The following is a 26,818-nucleotide window of genomic DNA, read 5'->3' as shown; positions in this document are numbered from 1 at the left end:
ACACCCCATGCCTAAATGCAAACACCCCATGCCTACATGAAAACACCCCATGCATACATGAAAACACCCCATGCCTAAATGCAAACACCCCTTGCCTACATGAAAACACCTCATGCCTACATGAAAACACCCCATGCCTAAATGCAAACACCCCATGCTTACATGCAAACACCCTATTCCTAGATGAAAAGACTACATGCAAACACACCATGCCTACATGCAAACACCTCATGCCTACATGAAAACACCTCATGCCTAAATGCAAACACCCCATGCCTACATGAAAACACCCCATGCCTACATGAAGACACCTCATGCCTACATGAAAACACCCCATGCCTAAATGCAAACACCCCATGCCTAAATGCAAACACCCCATGCCTACATGAAAACACCTCATGCCTACATGAAAACACCTCATGCCTAAATGCAAACACCCCATGCCTAAATGAAAACACCTCATGCCTACATGAAATCAGCCCATGCCTAAATGCAAACACCCCATGCCTAAATGCAAACACCCCATGCCTACATGAAAACACCTCATGCCTAAATGCAAACACCCCATGCCTACATGAAAACACCCCATGCCTAAATGCAAACACCCCATGCCTACATGAAAACACCTCATGCCTGCATGAAAAAAAACACCCCATGCCTACATGAAAACAGCTCATGCCTAAATGCAAACACCCATGCCTACATGAAAACACCTCATACCTACATGAAAACACCCCATGCTTACATGCAAACACCCTATTCCTACATGAAAAGACTACATGCAAACACACCATGCCTTCATGCAAACACCTCATGCCTACATGAAAACACCTCATGCCTAAATGCAAACACCCCATGCCTACATGAAAACACCCCATGCCTACATGAAAACACCCCATACCTACATGAAAACACGCCATGCCTACATGAAAACACCTCATGCCTAAATGCAAACACCCCATGCCTACATGAAAACACCCCCTATGCCTACATGAAAACACCTCATGCCTAAATGCAAACACTCCATGCCTACATGCAAACACCCTTTTCCTACATGAAAAGACAACATGCAAACACACCATGCCTACATGCAAACACCCCATGCCTACATGAAAACACCCCATGCCTACATGAAAACACGCCATGCCTAAATGCAAACACCCCATGCCTACATGAAAACACCTCATGCCTACATGAAAACACCTCATGCCTACAAGAAAACACCCCATGCCTACATGAAAACACCCCATGCCTACATGAAAACACCTCATGCCTAAATGCAAACACCCCATGCCTACATGAAAACACCCCATGCCTACATGAAAACACCCCATGCTTACATGCAAACACCCTATTCCTACATGAAAAGACTACATGCAAACACACCATGCCTACATGCAAACACCCCATGCCTACATGAAAACACCCCATGCCTACATGAAAACACCTCATGCCTACATGAAAACACCCCATGCCTAAATGCAAACACTCCATGCCTAAATGCAAACACCCCATGCCTACATGAAAACACCCCATGCCAAAATGCAAGCACCCCATGCCTACATGAAAACACCCCAAGCCTAAATGCAAACACCCCATGCCTACATGAAAACACCTCATACCTACATGAAAACACCTCATGCCTGCATGAAAAAAAACACCCCATGCCTACATGAAAACACCTCATGCCTACATGAAAACACCTCATGCCTATATGCAAACACGCCATGCCTACATGAAAACAGCTCATGCCTAAATGCAAACACCCCATGCCTACATGAAAACACCTCATGCCTACATGAAAACACCCCATGCCTAAATGCAAACACCCTATTCCTACATGAAAAGACTACATGCAAACACACCATGCCTTCATGCAAACACCTCATGCCTACATGAAAACACCTCATGCCTAAATGCAAACACCCCATGCCTACATGAAAACACCCCATGCCTACATGAAAACACCTCAAGCCTACATGAAAACACCCCATGCCTAAATGCAAACACCCCATGCCTACATGAAAACACCTCATGCCTAAATGCAAACACCCCATGCCTACATAAAAACACCTCATGCATAAATGCAAACACCCCATGCCTACATAAAAACACCTCATGCCTACATGAAAACACCTCATGCCTATATGAAAACACCCCATGCCTAAATGCAAACACCCCATGCCTACATGCAAACACCCCATGCCTACATGAAAACACCTCATGCCTACATGAAAACACCTCATGCCTAAATGCAAACACGCCAGGCCTACATGAAAACACCCCATGCCTACATGAAAACACCTCATGCCTACATGAAAACAGCCCATGCCTAAATGCAAACACCCCATGCCTAAATGCAAACACCCCATGCCTACATGAAAATACCCCATGCCTAAATGCAAACACCCCATGCCTACATGAAAACACCCCATGCCTAAATGCAAACACTCCATGCCTACATGAAAACACCTCATGCCTGCATTAAAAAAAAACACCCCATGCCTACATGAAAACAGCTCATGCCTAAATGCAAACACCCCATGCCTACATGAAAACACCTCATACCTACATGAAAACACCCCATGCTTACATGCAAACACCCTATTCCTACATGAAAAGACTACATGCAAACACACCATGCCTTCATGCAAACACCTCATGCCTACATGAAAACACCTCATGCCTAAATGCAAACACCCCATGCCTACATGAAAACACCCCATGCCTACATGAAAACACCCCATGCCTACATGAAAACACGCCATGTCTACATGAAAACACCTCATGCCTAAATGCAAACACCCCATGCCTACATGAAAACACCCCCTATGCCTACATGAAAACACCTCATGCCTAAATGCAAACACCCCATGCCTACATGCAAACACCCTTTTCCTACATGAAAAGACTACATGCAAACACACCATGCCTACATGCAAACACCCCTTGCCTACATGAAAACACCTCATGCCTAAATCAAACACCCCATGCCTACATGCAAACACCCCATGCCTACATGAAAACACCCCATGCCTACATGAAAACACCTCATGCCTACATGAAAACACCCCATGTCTACATGAAAACACCTCATGCCTAAATGCAAACACCCCATGCCTACATGAAAACACCCCATGGCTATATGAAAACACCTCATGCCAAAATGCAAACACCCCATGCCTACATGAAAACACCCCATGCCTAAATGCAAACACCCCATACCTACATGAAAATACCTCATGCCTACATAAAACACCCCATGCCTAAATGCAAACTACCCATGCCTACATGAAAACTCCCCATGACTAAATGCAAACACCCCATGCCTACATGAAAACACCCCATGCCTACATGAAAACACCCCATGCCTACATGAAAACACCTCATGCCTACATGCAAACACCCCATGCCTACATGAAAACACCCCATGCCTACATGAAAACACCTCATGCCTAAATGCAAACACCCCATGCCTACATGAAAACACCCCATGCCTAAATGCAAACACCCCATACCTACATGAAAACACCTCATGCCTACATGAAATCACCCCATGCCTAAATGCAAACTCCCCATGCCTACTTGAAAACACCTCATGCCTACATGAAAACACCTCATGCCTAAATGCAAACACCCCATGCCTTCATGAAAACACCTCATGCCTAAATGCAAACACCCCATGCCTACATGAAAACACCTCATGCCTACATGAAAACACCTCATGCCTATATGAAAACACCCCATGCTTATATGCAAACACCCTATTCCTACATGAAAAGACTACATGCAAACACACCATGCCTACATGCAAACACCTCATGCCTACATGAAAACACCCCATGCCTAAATGCAAACACCCCATGTCTAAATGCAAAGACCCCATGCCTACATGAAAACACCTCATGCCTACATGAAAACACCTCATGCCTAAATGCAAACACCCCATGCCTATATGAAAACACCTCATGCCTAAATGCAAACACCCCATGCCTACATGAAAACACCCAATGCCTAAATGCAAACACCCCATGCCTACATGAAAATACCTCATGCCTACATAAAACACCACATTGCCTAAATGCAAACTACCCATGCCTACATGAAAACACCCCATGACTAAATGCAAACACCCCATGCCTACATGAAAACACCTCATGCCTACATGAAAACACCCCATGCCTACATGAAAACACCCCATGCCTACATGAAAACACCTCATGCCTAAATGCAAACACCCCATGCCTACATGAAAACACCCCATGCCTACATGAAAACACCTCATCCCTAAATGCAAACACCCCATGCCTACATGAAAACACCCCATGCCTAAATGCAAACACCCCATGCCTACATGAAAACACCTCATGCCTACATGAAATCACCCCATGCCTAAATGCAAACACCCCATGCCTAAATGCAAACACCCCATGCCTACATGAAAACACCTCATGCCTACATGAAAACACCTCATGCCTAAATGCAAACACCCCATGCCTACATGAAAACACCTCATGCCTAAATGCAAACACCCCATGCCTACATGAAAACACCTCATGCCTACATGAAAACACCTCATGCCTATATGAAAACACCCCATGCTTACATGCAAACACCCTATTCCTACATGAAAAGACTACATGCAAACACACCATGCCTACATGCAAACACCTCATGCGTACATGAAAACACCTCATGCCTAAATGCAAACACCCCATGCCTACATGAAAACACCCCATGCCTACATGAAAGCACCTCATGCCTACATGAAAACACCCCATGCCTAAATGCAAACACCCCATGTCTAAATGCAAAGACCCCATGCCTACATGAAAACACCTCATGCCTACATGAAAACAACTCATGCCTAAATGCAAACACCCCATGCCAATATGAAAACACCTCATGCCTAAATGCAAACACTCCATGCCTACATGAAAACACCTCATGCCTATATGAAAACACCCCATGCTTACATGCAAACACCCTATTCCTACATGAAAAGACTACATGCAAACACACCATGCCTACATGCAAACACCCCATGCCTACATGAAAACACCCCATGCCTACATGAAAACACCTCATGCCTACATGAAAACACCCCATGCCTAAATGCAAACACCCCATGCCTAAATGCAAACACCCCATGCCTACATGAAAACACCCCATGCCTAAATGCAAGCACCCCATGCCTACATGAAAACACCCCATGCCTAAATGCAAACACCCCATGCCTACATGAAAACACCTCATACCTACATGAAAACACCTCATGCCTGCATGAAAAAAAACACCCCATGCCTACATGAAAACACCTCATGCCTACATGAAAACACCTCATGCCTAAATGCAAACACGCCATGCCTACATGAAAACAGCTCATGCCTAAATGCAAACACCCCATGCCTACATGAAAACACCTCATGCCTACATGAAAACACCCCATGCCTAAATGCAAACACCCTATTCCTACATGAAAAGACTACATGCAAACACACCATGCCTTCATGCAAACACCTCATGCCTACATGAAAACACCTCATGCCTAAATGCAAACACCCCATGCCTACATGAAAACACCCCATGCCTACATGAAAACACCTCATGCCTACATGAAAACACCCCATGCCTACATGCAAACACCCCATGCCTACATGAAAATACCTCATGCCTAAATGCAAACACCCCATGCCTACATGAAAACACCTCATGCCTAAATGCAAACACCCCATGCCTACATGAAAACACCTCATGCCTACATGAAAACACCTCATGCCTATATGAAAACACCCCATGCTTACATGCAAACACCCTATTCCTACATGAAAAGACTACATGCAAACACACCATGCCTACATGCAAACACCTCATGCCTACATGAAAACACCTTATGCCTAAATGCAAACACCCCATGCCTACATGAAAACACCCCATGCCTACATGAAAGCACCTCATGCCTACATGAAAACACCCCATGCCTAAATGCAAACACCCCATGTCTAAATGCAAAGACCCCATGCCTACATGAAAACACCTCATGCCTACATGAAAACACCTCATGCCTAAATGCAAACACCCCATGCCAATATGAAAACACCTCATGCCTAAATGCAAACACTCCATGCCTACATGAAAACACCTCATGCCTATATGAAAACACCCCATGCTTACATGCAAACACCCTATTCCTACATGAAAAGACTACATGCAAACACACCATGCCTACATGCAAACACCCCATGCCTACATGAAAACACCCCATGCCTACATGAAAACACCTCATGCCTACATGAAAACACCCCATGCCTAAATGCAAACACCCCATGCCTAAATGCAAACACCCCATGCCTAAATGCAAACACCCCATGCCTACATGAAAACACCTCATGCCTACATGAAAACACCTCATGCCTACATGAAAACACCGCATGCCTAAATGCAAACACCCCATGCCTACATGAAAACACCCCATGCCTACATGAAAACACCCCATGCCTAAATGCAAACACCCCATGCCTACATGCAAACACCCCATGCCTACATGAAAACACCCCATGCCTACATGAAAACATATCATGCCTAAATGCAAACACCCCATGCCTACATGAAAACGCCCCATGCCTACATGAAAATACCCCATGCCTACATGAAAACACCTCATGCCTAAATGCAAACACCCCATGCCAATATGAAAACACCTCATGCCTAAATGCAAACACTCCATGCCTACATGAAAACACCTCATGCCTATATGAAAACACCCCATGCTTACATGCAAACACCCTATTCCTACATGAAAAGACTACATGCAAACACCCCATGCCTGCATGCAAACACCCCATGCCTACATGAAAACACCCCATGCCTACATGAAAACACCTCATGCCTACATGAAAACACCTCATACCTACATGAAAACACCTGATGCCTAAATGCAAACACCTCATGCCTACATGAAAACACCCCATGCCTAAATGCAAACACCCCATGCCTACATGAAAACACCTCATGCCTACATGAAAACACCTCATGCCTACATGAAAACACTGCATGCCTAAATGCAAACACCCCATGCCTACATGAAAACACCCCATGTCTACATGAAAACACCTCATGCCTAAATGCAAACACCCCATGCCTACATGCAAACACCCCATGCCTACATGAAAACACCCCATGCCTACATGAAAACACCCCATGCCTACATGAAAACATCTCATGCCTAAATGCAAACACCCCATGCCTACATGAAAACGCCCCATGCCTACATGAAAATACCCCATGCCTACATGAAAACACCTCATGCCTAAATGCAAACACCCAATGCCTACATGCAATCTCCCCATTGCCACTTAGTTATGCCCGTTCAGTCACAAGTGGCAATGCAATTGAATTGCTTATGAGTCTGCATCGCCCATACTGTAGCTGTGATGCTCGGCTCCAGAGCATTTGCAGCACACAAGGGTCCTCATTCAGACCCACTCGTGAGCGGCTGTCCGTTCGCAAGTGGGTCGATGGTGTGCAGTGCGCATGCGCATGACGGAGGGAGCTTCCCAAGGGAACGCCTACCGTCAGAAGCCGGCCCCACTGACATCACTAGTGATGTCAGTGGGAGTGATTTTGGCTCTGATAGAGCCAAAATCACTCCGGGCCTTGCGGTTGAGATACTCAACCGCAGGCTTCGGCTCGCAGTGGCGATGGTCGCGATGGTCAAGACCATCGCGACCATCAACCTGCACGCTAGTATATGCTGTGGGTGGTGACCCACAGCTATACGAGCGTCCAGGAGGACGCTCCATAATTATGGAGGTGGGCCCTGATTCAGAGCGAGCGCTCTGGTCAGAGCCTCCGGCTCTGAATCAGGGCCAAAGTCACAAGATAAGCTCTGCAAATGGACACTCTCATTTCTGCATCAGCCCCTCAGTAGGCTAAAGAAATGGAATCAGTATGTATTACCAACGCTAGAAGCCCGGCAGGGGTGAAGATTCCAACAGTGGTTTTCGGTAAGTAACCCTACTCCCCCCCCCCAACCCTAACCTCCCCCCCTAGTGCCTAAACCTAGCCCCCCTGTCCCCGCAGCCTAAACCTAAATCTCCCGGGGGGGTGCCTAACTCTAACACCTCATTCCCTAGCCTACTCCTAACCCTCCCGGGGGGGGGGGAGGGGTGCCTAACCCTAACCTCCCCCCGGGGGTGCCTTTCCCTAGCCTAACCCTAAGTCCCCCCGGGAGCCCTGAAACCTAACACTCCCCCCGTGGCTGTCCACGCTCGCCTTACCTTCGTTCGGTATGCCGGGAGTCGGGCTCCCGGCGTAGGTCTGATGACAGGTATCGGGATTTTGACGCTTGTCATTGGTACCCTGCTGGGATTTGACAGTCAGGAAGCCGGCAGTCGGCATTTCGACCGTCGGCTTCCTGACTGCATCCCAAAGAAACAGCAGTAATATACACAACCACATAGAAAAGCACAATGAGAAAAACCTTTACAAAAGCAATCCTGATATTGGGCCTGATTCAGAGATGTACAGTAACCCGATTATGTGGACAGAAGAACAAGCTGATGGTAAAAGGCGTTTAGAAGAGTTTATCTCACTGATGAAGGTGCCTGGAAACAACTGTGGTAACGCAAGCAGGCTGAATTGGGTGCGTTATGGAACAGGAGTTATGCTGGGTACACCCAGTATGATTATATGTGTATAATGCTAACTTAGGACCCGATTCAGACCCACTCGCTAGGAAGCGTGCGCACGCAGACTGCCGATGTTTGCATTGTGCGGATGCGTACCCAGTGCGCATGCGTGAACTAGTCTGAACGATCGGGAAGCGTTCGCTCGCCGCGCATAGACAGCCCGGCTGAATGAGTGACAGGAGAAGCCATTTGTGGGTGGTAACGGGCTGGCCATTAAAAACGGGGGAGTGGAGGTGCGAACACAGGCGTGCCTTAGTGTCTCAACACCGTTTCAGGTGTGTGCATAATTGAGAGGCAGCATCATAGTACACGTCACCTGGCTGGATAGTACACTGAAGAGCTCGCAGCGCTTGTCAGTGCTTGTGGTAGGGTATGGTCAACCACAAGCGCTGCGTTTGCTTCCGATGGTTGCATACACATCCTGGAGATGACGTGCGCAAATGGGCATCTTAAGACAGGCTGGTGGGCGTCTGCATACACAGAGCGATCACACACCTAGACTTATGCCTTGCCGTGCGATCACCTGCCTTGTTGTCACTTAGCCGAATTTGCATACGCATCCAGCCAGCGTGCGCTTCTAGTGAGTGGGTCTGAATCAAGAATCGAGCCCTTATTTCCTTAACTTATTAACTATGACGTAATGTCCTGAGCCAAAATGTAATTTCCATAAGATAAGTTTAATTTTAAAGTGCCTTCTTTGCTATACAATATATATATGTATATAATAAAATACAGTATATATATAAAATTCCTGAGTGGATCAGCACTCCCTTCAATATCATAGTACTTGCCCGGTGCCCTCACAGTCCATACATCGAATGATCTTCATAAACTGGAGAGTGATGCGGCACTATATATAATTGTTTTTCTATAGCTTCACGCACAGTTCCTCAACCTATTTTTACAGAAAAATAGCCCGGTGTGTGTGTGTGTATATGTGTGTGTATATATATATATATATTCAATATATCTCGATGCAGCACAGCAGATGCAATATATCATTCAGATATATTGTGCGCATCTGCCTGTGTGTGCAGGCGACCCATAGGCTGGCCTTAGGAAACACCGATAATGACGTCAACAGTAGTTCCTTTGCCCAGACATATCAGGCAGCCGATTGGTAAATGTATATGCACACGCACAAACTTACCAAATCAGTCGGTCGTAAGGCCGAACCACCAGTCGAGTGTATACCCCCTATCAGAAGAGGAGGGGATGGGTTCAGGATGCCGGCACTCGGGATCCTGGTGGTCAGCATCCCGACAGGGTTAGGATACCGACATCTGCCGACCAGTATCCTAACACTCCCCCTTTGCCTACCCCTAACTCTAACCCTCCTTCTCCCTGATCGCTAAACATAACCGTCCGCCCTTAGTGAATAGCCCTCCCCCTAGGGAAAAGGTTAGGGTGGGCAATAAGTGGCCCTCCAGGTGTTGTTGAACTACAAATCCCAGAATGCCTTGCAACAGTTTTAGCATGGCCAAATAGCAAAACGGTTGCAGGGCATGCTGGGATGTGTAGTTCTACAACTGCTGGGGGCCACTTATTGCCCGCCGCTAGTCTAACCCCGCTACTCACCTTCGGGATGCCGGCGGTCAAGATGCAGCACCGGGATTCTGACAGGCGCCGGTATTCTAAGCGCAGGCATCCCCTTTGTTGGGATACTGAACGTTTACCATTAGACGGGCACAAAGAATTTACCACACAATATAGAAACAAAAGGAGAAGAGTTGTAAAGCGAGAGAGTGGGCAGAACAAAGTGACAGAGGGAAATGGAGAGGGAAGCAGGGCAAAATATTGGAGCCATGGCAGAGACACGGATATGATTATGCACTGTATCAATAACTTTGCTGAGGTGCCTTTAATTTAAGTATAATTTAGACAATATTTTTACTCCCAGCATAATAGGAAATGTACAGGGGAACTAAAGATGTAGTATATAGGAAAGGTCCCTGGACTGCACACCCTGAATAATGGGAGGTGCTACCTGATGAGACTAATTGCAGGCACAGAAATAGACAAATCTAAGGTGCACAACTCCAAATTACTGATAATATATAAATGCAATAAAATTTTGCAATCAAGTTTTTAGCATAATCATGGCCAAGGTTATGGGCCTACCCACCATATCCAGGTAACCTCTTTAGGGTAGATCCCTAACATACTAGGGTTCAAATCCAGAGCGCAGGACACCCACCAAACTAGCCCAGCTAAGCCACTCCATGGCACCACCATAATAAGAAAAGTGCAGTGTAAAAGATAGTTAAGAGCAGCCAAAGCTGCATATAAAGAATGAAAATAAAAAAGTGAAGTACATGTATAATAAACAAACAGTGAAGGGTTAAAATGTGTTATAAAGGAAAAATGTGTTATAATCCGGTGCCCTGAGACAGATCAACCAACGCAATCCAGGGGGACCCACGCCCCAAAAATGAACCAAAGTTACACTACAGTATATAACTTGTAGGACTTATCTAGAATTGTGCCTAATACTAGTGTGCATATTCATTACAAGACTCCATGCATTTAAACCAATAAGGTAGGGTGCTAATCCAGAATGAGGGCGTCTCCTTTCCCTCAGGTGCCAATAAAGCACATTAAATGGAGAATATGGGAAAGGTTCCTGGACTGCACACCCTGAATATATATAATGGGAGGTGCTACCTGATGAGACTAATCACAGAAACAGACAAATCTCAGGTGCACAACTCCAAATTACTAATAATATATAAATGCAATAAAATTTTGCAATCAATAGAGATTTTGAACATAATCATGGCCAAGGTTATGGGCCTACCCACCATATGCAGGTAACCTCTTTAGGGTAGGTCCCTAACTTACTAGGGTTCAAATCCAGAACGCAGGACTCCCCCAAACTAGCCCAGCTAAGCCGCCCCAGGGCATCACCATAGTAAGAAAAGTGCAGTGTAAAAGAGATAGTTAAGAGGCACCTACCCTAAAGAGGTTACCTGGATGTGGTGGGTAGGCCCATAACCTTGGCCATGATTATGCTAAAAACTTCTATTGATTGCAAAATTTTATTGCATTTATATATTATTAGTAATTTGGAGTTGTGCACCTGAGATTTGTCTGTTTCTGAACTAAAAATGTAGCAGTGCATTTAGAGGGAAAACAATATAGGGTGGGATGGGAAAGGCAGCATAAAAAAAACTTGAGACGTGTAATAATGGAAAGACAATATAATCTGTACAAAGAGGTAAGTGCTATTAGTGGAGAGACATCAACAACATAAACGTACTTGAATGACAAAGTACAGTGTAATCCTGATTAAGACCCGCTCGCGAGCACTAAGCGCTCGCAAGCGGGTCGATGTTAGGCCAGTGCGCATGCGCACGACGGACCCGGCTCCATCGTGAGCATGCGCGAGACCCGGATAGCGACGGGCAAGCCGTCGCTATGGGTCTCGCTACAAAGAGGACGTGCTGTCGATGGTGAGTGGAAGCACGTCCCCTTTGGTGGGCGTGCCGGGGGCGTGGCTGGCCAGACAGAGGCGTTCCCATGGGAACGCCTACCATCTGGGGCCGGCCCCACTGACATCACAAGTGATGTCAGTGGGAGTGCTCTCGGTTCTGATACAGCCAAAAGCACTCCAGGGCTTGCGGCAGACAAGACCCTACCACAAGGGTCTCGTCGCAAGCCCAATGGTCACGATGGTCTTGACCATCGCGACCATCTTTTTGGCCGCTCGTTATAGCTGTGGGTGGTCACCCACAGCTATGCGAGTGGCCAGGAGGCCGCTCTAAAATCAGGAAGGACGGCCCTGATTCAGCGCGAGTGCTGTCAGAGCGTCTGGCTCTGAATCAGGGCCACTGTCTTTAGTTTGTAGGTTAAACTTTCAAAATGACAAAAATAAAATGTAAAAACAAAGAACGAAACACAAGGTGGCGCTAAAGTATAAAAACATTTGTTGAAACATTATTTGAGTAACTATAACCGCTGCATTCTCGCTGTTTCAGCATCATAAAAAAAAAAATGGACCATTAGAACAATGAACACATGGTGGCGCTAAAGTGTCACAACAGTTATTGAATCATTCCTAAAACTGGTCCTGTTTAAGGCTAGCACCAACACTTTATTCTCACTGACGGAACAAGCTCATTTCACTTTCTCAAAAAAAAAAAAGCTATAAATTATTTCTAGACAAACTGCTGAAATAATTTTCTATGAATATAATTTAGAAAATTGTTACACATTTTAAATAGTCTGTAATCTATGGACGGGATATACGTTCAGTATCCCGACAAAGGGGATGCCGACAGTCAAAATGCCGACGCCGGAAACCTGACACTTATCATAATCCCGGTTTATGGGATTATGGTTAGGGTTAGGCACTAGGGGGAAGGTTAGGCACTAAGGGGGGAGGGTTAGGTTTAGGGTGTGGGGAGGGGGAGGTTAGGTTTAGACACTAGGGGTAGGTTAGGTTTAGTCATTGGGGAAGGAGGGTTAGGGAGAGGGGGAAGGCTAGGATACCGTCAGGTGTCGATATGCTGACTCTGACGGGATCCCATCTCGTACCTATTCCCTATGGGCTATTGCCTGAAACAAGTGAGCCTTGAATCCCCACTGACTTTGCTCAGCAGTCATTCTGGGGTCTATGTACAAAGCCTTGGAGAGAGATAAAGTGGGCGGAAATAAAGTACCAACCAATCAGCTCCTGTCACTTTACAGGCTGTGTTTGAAAAATGACAGGAGTTGGTTGGTTGGTACTTAATATCCGTCCACTTTATCTCTCTCCATGGCTTAGTACATAGACCCTTTTGTCTGTAATTACTAGCCGTGTTATTCTCTGAATTGTCCGGTCCCCTATCTAACGTCATTGAATATGATTTTGCAGCGTTTGTTATTTTAATTGATTTATTATAATATAACCTTATTTTAATGAATTCACCACTCACAGAATTACTGTATTATTCTTTTACTTCCTCTGTCATACTTTACACCTTTAAAAAATTTTTTATCAAGAGCAGCTCTTCCTTTCACAGTCACTCATTTGCTATTTTTCACCTCAGAATTCAAAGCACTGATTTGTTAAGGATAAAGCCCGGTTGGTTTGGCCTATAATAAATGTGCCACTTTATATCCTGCAGAAAATATTCCTGGAAAGCTGATGTCTAGTAATCTCTATACATTTCCCCTCCATCATCAGGGTGTACCTATAATAGGGCGACATTATATTAAGCAGCTAATCATCTTACTGCAGAGGTCAGCATTAGATGTATTTGCATTCTTTGTAGACCCATTAATAATCAATAATACAATCATTTAATTTTTTTTTTTTACAATATTCAACTTTTAAAGTGCAGACATCACACAGACAAATGTTTCTGATAGTTTGTATAAGGAATAAGAGGGGCTCCGTGTTCCATTGTCGCACCATGCAGCACACTGGTCACACACACCCGTGAATGTCATGCAGGGGGCACTGGAACAGTCTAGGTGCCCCAGAATTATCTCCACCCGCTGATTTATATACAGTCCTCCAATTATGTACAACTAGATCCCACAGTGCTTCTTTATAATGCATAATGCCTCCTGTAAAACAGTGTCCATTGAAGAGCTGGCATCCATGATGACACACCCTGGGTTCTCCATTCTCCTGTACGCTTCTTCCACTCTAGAGAAACAAGGAGAGAAGTCAGTAAAGTTAGGATGAAAAATATGTTGATGTTTCCGTGAAAAATGTAAGTATGCACAAAAGTGCATCTGCTGTGAGGAACGTTGTAGGGGAACGGCAATGATTTATGTGATATATATTTATTAATATATTGTATTATATATATTTTATTTTATTCTCTAAAAAAAACAAATATTCTGAAATCCAAAGGTGTTTCTTTAGTTTTCCAAGAGAGGTAGTACAGACAGAGAAGAACAATGGACCTAGGACCGAGCCTCGTGGTACTCCAATAAACTAGAGGAAGCGGAGAGGAGATGGACCCAGACAAATACTGGAGTAGTGCTTTGATAAGTAGGATGAGAACCAGGATATGACAGTGACTAAGATAATGCAGTGATGCCGTGAAGTCCAGGAGAGTTAAGCTGGGTACACGCTACACGACATTGTTAAAGATTCCGCCGATTCCGATGCATCGGAACGACAAATCGTTAATACCGTGCAGTGTGTATGTACTACATCGTGTAGTGCGCTCTCCCGGATGATGCGGCAGACAATCCCATGCATCATGGAACAGCATATCGTGCGGTCAGGCACTGGATCGCCCAGTGTGTACGGACCACCCGATATGTCGGTCCGTCGGCAGGGGGGGGGTCGGCGGTCGGATCGGTGGGTACATACATCGTTAAGTGTGTACCCAGCTTTAGAAGCAAGTAGTGTTCTTTAGCAGTGATTAGATCATTGCTGTCTCATTACAGGCAGTTCCCAAGTTTGTGGTGGCCATAAACCTAATTTTCCCACACAAGAGGACGTGACTTTAAGGGCCCTAAGGAGCCATTAGTAATCTGGAGTATTCCCATACATTCATAGACTGTGCAGGCCTTTATGTAATGTCTTTATATCGCTTTACCATGCACATTCCCTGATGCAATCCCACAAAATTAGATGCAAGAAAGGAAAGGTGCTGATGAATACCCAGTGACACAGTAAAATCACACATCTGCTGCTCACAAAAATGGGGTGCTGAGCCCCAAAGAAAAGGAAAATAATAATATAGAAAAGTAGCAATTCTCTGATGTGTTTCTTGTCCAACTGCAGTCGGTCATTTCACCAGAGGAGGTATGTATGGTTTAGTGTATGGTTTCAAGGTCTGCCTTAAATTCTCAGCAGTAGCCAATCACAGTCCCCATCCAGGTCCAAATCAAACCGAATCCTTGTGCTCATCTCTGGTGATATACCGTATATACTCGAGTATAAGTCGACCCGAATATAAGCCGAGGTACCTACTTTTACCCCAAAAAACTGGGAAAACTTACTGACTCGAGTATAAGCCTAGTGTGGGAAATGGCAGCAGCTGGTAGTGCCCCCAGTAGTAATTCCCCCTGGTTGTGCCCCCAGTAGTAATCCCTCCTGGTAGTGCCCCCAGTGGTAATCCCCCCTTTCAGTGCCTCCAGTAGTAATACCCCCCTGGTAGTACCCCCAGTAGTAATCCCCCCTTTTAGTGCCCCCTGTAGTAATCCCCCACTGGTAGTGCCCCCTGTAGTAATCCTTCCCTGGTAGTTCCCCCAGTGGTAATCCCCCCTTTTAGTGCCCCCTGTAGTAATCCCCTTTTAGTGCCCCCTGTAGTAATCCCCCCCTGGTAGTGCCCCCTGTAGTAATCGCCCCCTTGTAGTTCCCCCAGTGGTAATCCCCCCTTTTAGTGCCCCCTGTAGTAATCGCCCCCTGATAATGCCCCTTGGTAGTGCCCCCTGTAGTAATCGCCCCCTGGTAGTGCCCCCTGATAATGCCCCCTGGTAGTGCCCCCTGTAGTCATCGCCCCCTGGTAGTGCCCCCTGTAGTCCCCCCCCCCCTAGTAGAGAGAGACGTGAAAAGAATAAAAAAAAAAATAAACACTTACCTGAAACTCCTGCTCCTGGTCCCGCCGCTGTCCGCTCCTCCGGCCGCTTTGTATGGGAGAGACGTCGTCATGACGACGTGTCTCCCATCACCCACTGCGGGAGCCAGAAGATGGCTCCCGCAGTGGGAGCAGCAGCAGCCGCTGAGAGTCTGACAGACTCTCAGCGGCTGCTGATTACACCAAACACGCAGCTGCCGGCTCTGGCGGCTGTGTGTTTGGCAGTGTGTAGCGCTGACCGAACTCCGTCCGGTCAGCGCTACACTTGACTCGAGTATAAGCCGAGGGGGTACTTTTTCAGCACATTTTTTGTGCTGAAAAACTCGGCTTATACTCGAGTATATACGGTATATAGATATATAAGGGCAGCCCCTGAGACAATACAGCATACCTCCTCTCATAACACCACCCCATTTGATTGGTCAAGAAACACCTCAGTTGATCGCTGCTCCAGGAAGTGTTGACACACGCGCACTAGCACCTCCCACACACCCTGGTGACCTTCCAGTTACAGTGCTAGTGGTCCGGGCTCAGTGGAGGATCTTTCCAACAGGTCTCTGCATCATCAAGGTCGCGGCACATGCAGAACATACCGAGGGCCTCATTTATCAACGAGCGTTGTCATTCACAACGAGTGATAAAACTTGTTGCGTATGATGAATGGTGCTCCAGCCAATCAGCTCCAAACTGTCATTTTTCTAACACATGACAGTTGGGAGCTGATTGGCTGGAGCACCATTCATCATACGCAACAAGTTTTATCACTCGTTGTGAATGACAACGCTCGTTGATAAATAAGGCCCCGACTTAGCAGACTACCACAGTCATATCAGCCTGGGCCATCCAGGTAGAAAGTGGTTGGCTGTAATACCAGTTTGGGTAAGAGGGCCCACTGCCCATATCAATTAGGTACATCTAAACTATATTTCAGAAGGCACACACATACCGAATATAACCTTCAGTGGTTGACCTACAATTCTTTCAACTTGTGTGTCCATCTATTCATGCTGGCATATGTTACATGATACTGTTATATCCGCCTTCTTTGAGATAACGTATTAAATAGTTTGAGTGGCCAAGAACGTTAATCAGGTTGAAGTGAGGGTTCGTTCTATCGATGTAGTGACTATCTGCAAACTGTCAATTTAAATTTAGGAATACAAACGTTTCAAGCAACAATGCACCGGATTATGACATGGCTTCGCAGAGACATTAGTTCACACAATAAAATGTAGGCACGTTCTATGGTTTTTTATTGTACAGGAACTCAGCTAGTAAATAGCTTCAACAGTCGTCCTCCTGAGCTCCGCAGTAGAACTGATCAATGCAAGTAAAATTACAAACAATGCACAATCAAGGTAACAGTCAATTAACAATTAAGTCCCGTATGGACATCCCACTACGTTCTAACGAAATATTATAGCTATCTATACTTTACTGTAATCACTACGATAAACTTAGATATATAAATTGGTACGTGAGCTCACTACCTGTTGCTAGTACAGCGCTAGTCCCTGTTCTGTGCACAATGTTGCCCGGGTTGATGACGTGGCCAGAAACTAAGTTAGTCAAAGTTTACTGAAGTCTCTGTGTCTGGAGCATAATCTATTGCGGGTAGCAAGAATCCTTGCAAGTTAATGCTGTATGTTTGGCATAACAATATTGTCACTAATCTGTTTGATCCTTTACTTTAATCTGTAGCAATATGTTTTCCTGGCAACGATGCCCCGCAACTGAGGCTCCTCACTTAGACTGGCACTAAATAGTATATTATAGTTGGAAATGTATTATCTTCTCTCAAGTCGTGGTGATGAAGCAAGCTCTCTCCGCCGTATAATACTATTAAATAAATCCCTTGTCCGGGGTGAACTTCGTGGCACCGATTATTAGACCATTAGGTCTTATATATGGGCTTCCCCCCCTTTTTACTTTAAGATCCGCTTGTCCTCACAGTAACTACGGGTGGTTAACAAGGGGTTCCTCTGACTACACTGCGGTGGGCTGGGTGCATCAATTAGGCTCCGCGGTAATACATCTGGATCAAAGTACTTTCTGCAAGTTCTAGTGGCTGTGCAAGACTGTCTGACGTGCACTGGGAGATCATCTACGGGGGTACATTACTGCTTGATGAGCCGTGTATAATAATAGATGAGGATGTTTTATTTGCCTCTTACCACTCTGCGTTGCGGTCCGGCCAAATACTATTTCAGCAGCTCCTCTAGATAAGCGCTGGCAACCCCGCCTCCAGCCGCGCCTCCTGGCTCAGTAGCACGGAGTCTCCCTGCCTCTCCCAGCAGTGTCTACCATTCAGCTGGGCTCCGCCTATAGCCACACCCTCCGGCTGTCACTCAGGGTGGTGTATGATCTCCTGCTTGCCGGGACCCGTCAGCCCCGCTTCAGCTCACCTCCGGAGTCGTGTCTCAGCTCAGCCGCCGGTCACTCGAGCCGCTTAAGGTCAGCCTCTCCAGGCGCACAGCCACCTTATCCCCTGCCTCTCCGGGAACTGCGCACACAGCGCGCGTCCCCTTCTCATTTAACTGCTGCCCAATCTCCCACGCAGGCCTTCTCTGCCTGGAGCCGTGAGACGCTGGGCACACAGCGCGGGGACCTCCAGAACCTTCTCCTTACGCCCGCTCCTGCAGTCATTGTCCCAGTGTCCCTGGCCACCCAGGAGATCCATCAAGGAGTTAAATATGCAGAGGAACATAGTCCTTATAAAATGTCCTGGGCTATTTTATTGTCCCTCACGTGGCATCAGTACCATATAGTTCAAGTTAATTATTAAAAATACAGTATATTTAAATAACATCTATTGTTACTTACAATAAGGTCATTTAAACACTTAAAATGTACTCATTCGCAGAGCCCTATGATTACTGGGGTATCACAATACTGTATTTGTATTTTATATGTGCACTTAATTGAATATGTGTAGATAAACTTTCCTACATTACGTACACCTGTGCTCCTTTTGTTTCTTTGACATTGTAGGGGCAGTTCAGTAATCCAGCATGTGAGCCAGCACAATGTATGTCTGGTTACATAGGTGCATTTGTGCAATAGGGAGCTTTTGTCTTTATCTACATCACATTTATTGTAGGTTTACATTTCAATCGCACCATATAGTCAGGGACGCAGAGAGGGGGGGAGAGGGTACAAATGCTGGAGGGGCTCGGCGGGGGCTGCTAAAATGGCTGGAGCAGTCTCCTATGCCTATAGGGGGAGCGATCACGCTGATTACGCCCCCCCATTGGCTGTGAGCCGGGCTGATGGGCTCACAGCGCCCCCTTCCCAGCGCAAGCGGCGCTGCTAAAATTTATTTTTTTCCTAAGGTGGCATGGCCATGCCTCCCGCGATTAGGTCACGTCCCTGTCACCCGGGCCTGGCGCGGCTCTTGGCGGCCCTGCATATAGTGGCATGGAATGCTTTAATATGTCTAGTTCATATTGTATCTCATACCAGAAAAGATGATTTAACAGATGTTTATTACACTTACTTCTGTCGAAACATGTTGTTAGCCTCTAATTCTTTTTCTTCTCGGGTTTCTTGCAGCCCTCGTTGACGTATACGACGGATTCGTTCTTCGTCACAGACAGTCAATAAAATGACGAGGTCGGGTTTAAGGAGATCACCTGGCCAACTGTATATCTCATGGTGGTGATCTGGTAGGTTGTGGACACCACCCCCAATCTCCGTGGCTACGGCATAGGCAGCTGTACTATGCCAGAACCTACAAAGATCACATAGATACTTTATATAACATCTTCACATTAGATAAAACTGACCACTGCAGTCAATATTATTTGAAACTGACCTGTCCACGATAACCGGAGATATTTGTGATGCTTTCGCTATTTCCACAGCTCCAATGTAGTTACCTAAGGCGTAGTATGCTCTCTTTATCAGGGAGGTCTCTTCGTCAAATGGCTTCCTCCATTGGCTAATGCATTCTGGTGGTGATTTAAGCAATGTGGCTTTCAGACGACACGTGAGTGACTCTGTCAGTGTAGATTTTCCTTCACAAGAGAAAATGGCAAATTGCTCATACAGTATATATTTCTATAGGTGTGTTTTGTATTCACTTACTGTTAGGCACACTGTGTTAATGAGTCATATGAAACGGGTTGGGTATGAAATACCGTCAGTCGGGATGCCAGCTGTCAATATACCGAGAACGGCATTCTGATGCTCAGTATCCCGACAGGGGCACGTAGCTATGCTAACCCCCCCTTCTGCCTCTAACCCCCCTTCTTGCACCCTAACCCTCCCCGTTAGTGCCTAAACCTAACCCTCCCACCTTGGTGCCTGAACCTAACCATCCCCCCTTAGAGCCTAACCCTAATAAGGTGGTGCCTAAGCCTAACCCACCCCCGTGGGAGCCTAACCCCCCCCCCCCCTCCACCGTGATACCTAAACCTAACCCCCCACCCGCGGCTAACACTTAACCCGGCCCACTATACTTACGTTCGGGATGCTGGTTATCTGGATTCCGGCTTTGGTGTCTAATCTGGCGTTGGGATTTAGACACCTATGTTCAGTCCCGGGTCGGGAGTCCGGCACAGGGATTTCAACAGCCGGCATCCCGTCCGCCTGCAAACTAACTACATCCCATATGAAACACCTGGGAAAGGCCTGTTTATTTTGGTATAGAAGGATTAAGAAAGCATGTGAGGTGTTTTATGCCCATGGACACCACTTGCTGCCTTGGTAAAAGCCTGTGCTTTGGGAGTAGCCATGGGGGGTGACTTTATGGGCCAATGGGCAACTATTAGTCCATGCAACCTCATTTATTCCACCTGCTGTATTATACTGCTGTGATAACTGTCAGAGGTCAGAGCTGCCGGCAAAATGCATAACTACCATAATAGCAAGAGATGCAGCGGCTATGGCACTACAGCTGGGTGGCGCTCTTTACTGTTAAATCCTCATGTATATATGTATTTTATATACACTTTGGGGTAAACTGGGGATGCCGCCAGCAAATGTCTAGATATGTTGCTATGCCTTTCCAGCCCCCTATAGCTTTAACTATGCATTATGAGAAAACATAGCTAATATATCTGGATACACATTGGGTTAATATGGACATTATGACATTATTAAAACATTCACTTATTTAACACTAGCTGGGATACCCGACGTTGCCCGGGTTGAATACTGGACCCTGAACTACACCTGCAGCCTTTATTTGTTTACATTGTCCTCGCCTGTAACCCCATTCCATTGATCCTGAAAAGGACCCTACTGTTTGCTAACATGCATGTAAAGGACTACCACTGGATTTAATATGTTATAATGATTGACACTTGCTCAGACCGTGAAAGGATACTTTCACACAGGTTTTTGGCAGACTGCCAATTTCCACTGGAGCCAGCCCTGGAATCTGTGTAATTTAAGAGTGTCTCCTTTTTTAAGGATTGTGTGACAGTGTGTGGCCCTGACAAAGGCCCTCATTCAGAGCCGCTCGCTATTTGCGGTCGTTCGTTCACGCCTCTGAGTCTGAACGAGCGAGCAAAACTTGCGGTTGAAATTTTGAAAAATACGCCCCCTTGCCACTCGCACCATACGTCATGTCCGCTATTTATTAGATTAATCGAGTACATCGAACAGCGTATGAACTGCTCGCTATTCTTGTGGCTGGTTTTTTCAACCGCTATTTTGCGAGCAGTTCGGAGTAAAAAAAAAACAAGTGACGTGGTCAATGACGCTGCTGTATTAATTATGCACTCCCTTAAAACGCCCGTTTTGACCTTTAAGCACGCCTGCGATCTAATTCCACACCCCCGTTTTCAAGCACCTTCCCCTGTTACCACCCACATATGCCTCCTTCTGTCACTCAAAATAGCAGGCATTCGCTATATAGCGAACAAACGATTTTCGGCCGCACTGACTGGTTCGCGCTTGCGTATTAAAATCCGTACGCATGCGCAGATGTGCGAACATCGGTCAGAACGAATGAGCGGCCACTTACGAGCGGCTCTGAATCAGGGCCAAAGTTCAAACCTAGGCCTAATCCTGGTCAAACTACATCACCTTGCCAATTTTGGTGGAGCTAGGTCCAAAACTCTGGCCATGCATAAAGGACAAGCAGACAGACACGCTTTCTTACTTATTATATAAATAATGCTAGAATAAAATAATATACAAAGATATTAAAGATAGCATAATCAATAATTTAGGTTTCAGGTTATGATCAACTCATATGGAATTTGGGAGTACTTTACTCACAACACATCTTTTCAAATAAAAAAAATAAACATATTATTTTCAAGCTTATTTGCTAAACACTCCGATAACGTAATCATCCATTGTTCCTTACCTGTGGCATCAAGTCCTTCAATAACAATGATAGGAAAGTGTCCTCTCTCCGGAATAGTATTCTGGTTCATTAACTCTAAAACCAGTTGAGCTTCTGGGATAACTGTGGAACTCTATAGGAAAATATAAATATATATATATGCTACTCTTCACTATTAGAAGTACAAACGTGCAATACTGGCGACAAAATGTAAATACTAGTATATTAGGATAATAAAACAACACATACCCTACAAAAAGTACAATTTGCTGTGAACATGAAACAAACAGAAAGTTGAGAAAGATTGAGCTGGTGAGGTGAAAGAGCATTAAGGGGCCTATCCATGAGCAGACCTGAAAGTCTCAACGTCTAAACGTTCAGACCTTCAGGTCGCCGAGGTGCGGTGCCCACACTGTACGCCGTTCACTGATAGTCATTCAGTGCAGAGCCTGACCTCCTATCTCGGAACATGGGGAACCTGACGAGCGTCGTCAGGTTGACCAGCATGTTCCGTAGACAGTCGGGGACGGCAAGGACCCAGCGTGCACGTGCATCGCTGGTCCTTGCCGACTATCCATTACCTGACTTTGTTAACAATAGGTTGGATTGTTCAAAAAGTCGGGTAATGGATAGGCCCCTTTACAGTATTTATTTAGAGGGACTGCTTAAAAATTGTATTTGCTTAAATGTAAATAACCCATAGCAGTGAATGTTTAGGAGAGCTATAGGTTGTCGCGTCGGCAGGCTGTGATCAGGTTCAGGCTCTAACTCAGAGATATACACGTAAACCAGATGTTTACCTACATGACGCTGCACAATGATTGACATGCTGCTGGCGTTTGGGGGCGGCATCACGAGGCGTCCCAGAAAAGACGGGCGTCTGTGCCATTTACTAAACGTGGCAAACCCAGTGGCAGCTTCACTGGCCTGAGTAACCTGAGTTGGTTAGTTGATCTGATGGCAGCATCTTTGGACATAGCATCGGATCAGAGAAGCCGGCAGTAGGCTTTACTTGAGATGACTCCTGTGTCTCTGCATATACTGTAGCACAGCCGCTGCGTCCCTCAGGTAGTTATAAGCAAGGGTTAAAGTGGGCAGGAAAGGGGTGGAACTGAGTTCCGTCACCTCTAATGGTAGGTGGAACTAGTTCCACTTCCACCAATTACCTGCACAGAAGTCCCATAGACAGACAGCCACTCACTGTCTGCCTAGGGAGGGTCAATTTCGTCAGAGAAACCAGCATATAGGTAAGGAAAGAATCAAGCGAAGGCTGTACATAGGGGTTGCAAAAAACATTGGGCATCCAAGTGACATAGACTAGTATGTGGAGACTCCATAATAAAACTTAAGAGGCACAGCATAAAAATAACACTGATGATATAGAAACTTTACAACCTCAATAAGATTGAGTGATAAAGGCATTATGGGGAATACAAGATAAATAACTGCTCTTTACTGAATGAAACCTTACCAGTGCATACTTGCCGACAGGTCGGCACAGCAGAAGGCATGGAGAGGGGCATGATGTAAGTTTGGGGGCAGAGCTGAGGGTGTGACTGCACGATCGCATCATCGCAGCCCTGACACCGCTACACAATGCCGATTGACGCAATTCAGCATGAATCTCGTCATCGGGGGGCCCTGGACCACACACATATATTGTATAAGTGGGCGGTAGCGGAGTGAAAGGGGACACCAGCAGGGAAGGGGTGTACTAGCGCCATCACTGAACATAAGTAAACTCCTATGACAAGAATAGTTTTATAAATTTTTCCCTAGAATAAATATAAACAGAAAGTATACATATTAACAATCTGGTGCAAAGTACTGTAACCCTTAGCAACCAATCACATCAACATTTACTCTAGCCAGACTAATGAAAATTCCTTATATGTTTATTTGGGTTGGGTATGGGTTCCCGAAGGTCGGGATGCCGAAACCTATAGGTAAGTATAGTACCACTAATCCTTACCCCTACCCTAACCCTCCTTCCTTGGTGCCTAAACCTAACCTCTCCCCCTAGTGCCTAAACCTAACCTCCCCGCACCCTAAACCTAACCCTCACCCCTTAGTGCCTAACCCTCCCCTAGTGCCTAACCCTAAAGCAAACTCTTCCCTAACCACTGACACTTACCTTTGGGATGCCGGTGGTAGGGATACTGAAGCCGGGATCCCAACGCTGAGATAGATAGATAGATAGATAGATAGATATATAGATAGAGTTGGGTATGAAATGAAAAGCTGTCGGTTCAAATCCCGACCCTGGAAGCCGGACAGATCATAATCCTGATGCCGACTGGTAAGTATATTTAACCCTCCCCTCTCCCCCCTAACCCTGACCCTCCCTTGGGGGCGCCTAACCATAAGACTCCGGGGGTGGTGCCTAACCCTAAGTCCCCCGCATGGTTCCTAACCCCCCTACCCGCACATTAAACCTCCCACCGGGGGAGGGGGGCCCTAAACCTAGCCCTCCCCCACGCAGCTAACAGCTCGCGGCATCCGGCTAACCTATGTTCAGTAAGCCGGGCTTCGGGATTTCGAAGTGGGGCTAATGACAGACGTCGGTATTTAGACGCCTATCTTTAGTCCCATGCCGGGCTTTCAGTGTCAGGATTCGGTCGGTCGGCATTCCGACCGCCGGCATCCTGATTACATCCCATAGATATATAGATATGAGATAGATAGATAGATAGATAGATAGATAGATAGATAGATAGATAGATAGATAGATAGATAGATAGATAACTCATCCTCATGTGACAAACTCCTGTGTACCTATAGATTGGAAGCATGCAAGCAGGGCTCACTGTCTATCTCTCTGTCTGTCTGCTAATACCCAATTTGGTTTTATTACTTATTCTATCTTCCTATAAATGTTTAATAAATATACAGTAAAAGGCAGACATTGCTTGTCCTGATCGCCATCTGGAGTGATATGTGTACAGAACGTGTATTTAGCAGATCTACTGCTGACTGATGTGAAAGTTTATCCTGAATCTCATCTAGTATAATCACAAATAAAACAGGTATCACCAATCACTACAGCCTTCACCTTGTACAGTGACTGTGTAACTCACCTCTTGCAGTACAGCGCAGGCATCTTCCAGAGAGTAATACACAGCAGAGCCTTTGATGTTGTCCACAAATGGAGATGGCATCGCTTTGTCCATTCTCATAACTGGTGACCTCTCTATCTCCTTCGCTCCTCCATTCAGTTCCCACAGGCATTGCCAGACCTGGTCTCCTTCCCCTTCCCTGTAACTGCACAGCTGGATGTCCTCCTTATACTCCCTGAGGATGCCGTACAGCCTATTCTCTGTGTCAGGGCAACTGCGGGGATCCAGGACTAGAAACCCCTTCTCTAGGGATCCATGGAGGTTCCCTGGTACATAGGAGACCAGATTACACACCTGACTCCCATGAAACAATTCAGACAGTTGTTGCCCTAGTGACTTGTGCAGCCTTGCTGCCCTGACTCGGGGTCCTATAGTAATACATACTGAATAAGCACAACCCCCATCAGCCAGCATGGGCCAGTCATTCGCAGTCACAGAGGGAATCTGCTGTCCACTATCTCCACTGTCTGTGGAAGCAAAATAGAAGGGATGAGAATAACAATTAGATTCCACTGCAAACAGCCGAGACTTCCTTCCTGCACTGCAATGACTGATAGAACTGGCCATAACTCTGCTGTGTGTATGTCTAGATCTAATGTGTGACAAGAGTTGCAGGCAGAGCCTGTGACTGCTCCAGCCCAGCATCAGTGATATCTATGACACAGCCACACTGTGCTTCCCTGCTATTGCAGAGGAGAAGGGAAAATGAAAGCAAAATCGTCCAAGAGAAACGAAACTCACATGTACAAACAAGCTGAGTGTCTCTTACAGGATTGGTTTCTGTTTCCTCAGCTGATCATGAATTTTTCAAGGAAACAGAAGTTAGTTGTCTCTGCAGTTGTTAAACTGATGATCTATTCCTTGTCCTGTACACACAGCAGCACATAGAGAAGAGATGACAACAATTGACAAAACTTTTTTGTGAAAAATTCACCTCCTTCTACACAAACAGTTAAGGCCCCGTCCTACACACTAGATGATATTTTTAACGATTTGACCGATTCCAACACATCGGTACGACAAATCGTCAAGTGTGTCCGCACTATGGGCCTGATTCAGACCCACTCGCAAGTGCATAGCGCTCGCAAGCGGGTCAATAGCCGGGCAGTGCGTGCGGGGGGGGCACTGACAGACAAAAGGGGGTGTTAGGTGTTACTGATATACAGAGGTAAATGTGTGTGTGTGGGG

At 46.0% G+C, this 26,818-nt stretch overlaps 1 protein-coding gene across 1 annotated transcript; it reads right to left on the bottom strand.

Moving 5' to 3' along the window:
• Nucleotides 1-13,659: 13,659 nt before the first annotated feature.
• LOC148516816 (UMP-CMP kinase 2, mitochondrial-like) lies at nucleotides 13,660-26,340 on the bottom strand. Its single transcript, XM_088479520.1, has 5 exons — nucleotides 25,592-26,340; nucleotides 22,536-22,647; nucleotides 20,031-20,232; nucleotides 19,713-19,946; nucleotides 13,660-14,325 (listed from the first exon to the last, which is right to left on the bottom strand). Exons 1-5 carry the CDS (start codon nucleotides 26,273-26,275, stop codon nucleotides 14,205-14,207), a joined length of 1,353 nt encoding a protein of 450 aa, XP_088335646.1. The 5' UTR covers nucleotides 26,276-26,340; the 3' UTR covers nucleotides 13,660-14,204.
• Nucleotides 26,341-26,818: the final 478 nt, after the last annotated feature.

This window comes from Taudactylus pleione, unplaced genomic scaffold, assembly GCF_031769625.1.
Source record: "Taudactylus pleione unplaced genomic scaffold, aTauple2 ptg000238l, whole genome shotgun sequence".
Lineage (NCBI taxonomy): Eukaryota > Metazoa > Chordata > Amphibia > Anura > Myobatrachidae > Taudactylus > Taudactylus pleione.
The sequence above is the reverse complement of the archived record's forward strand: the minus strand, read 5'-3'. Positions and strand labels throughout refer to the sequence as shown.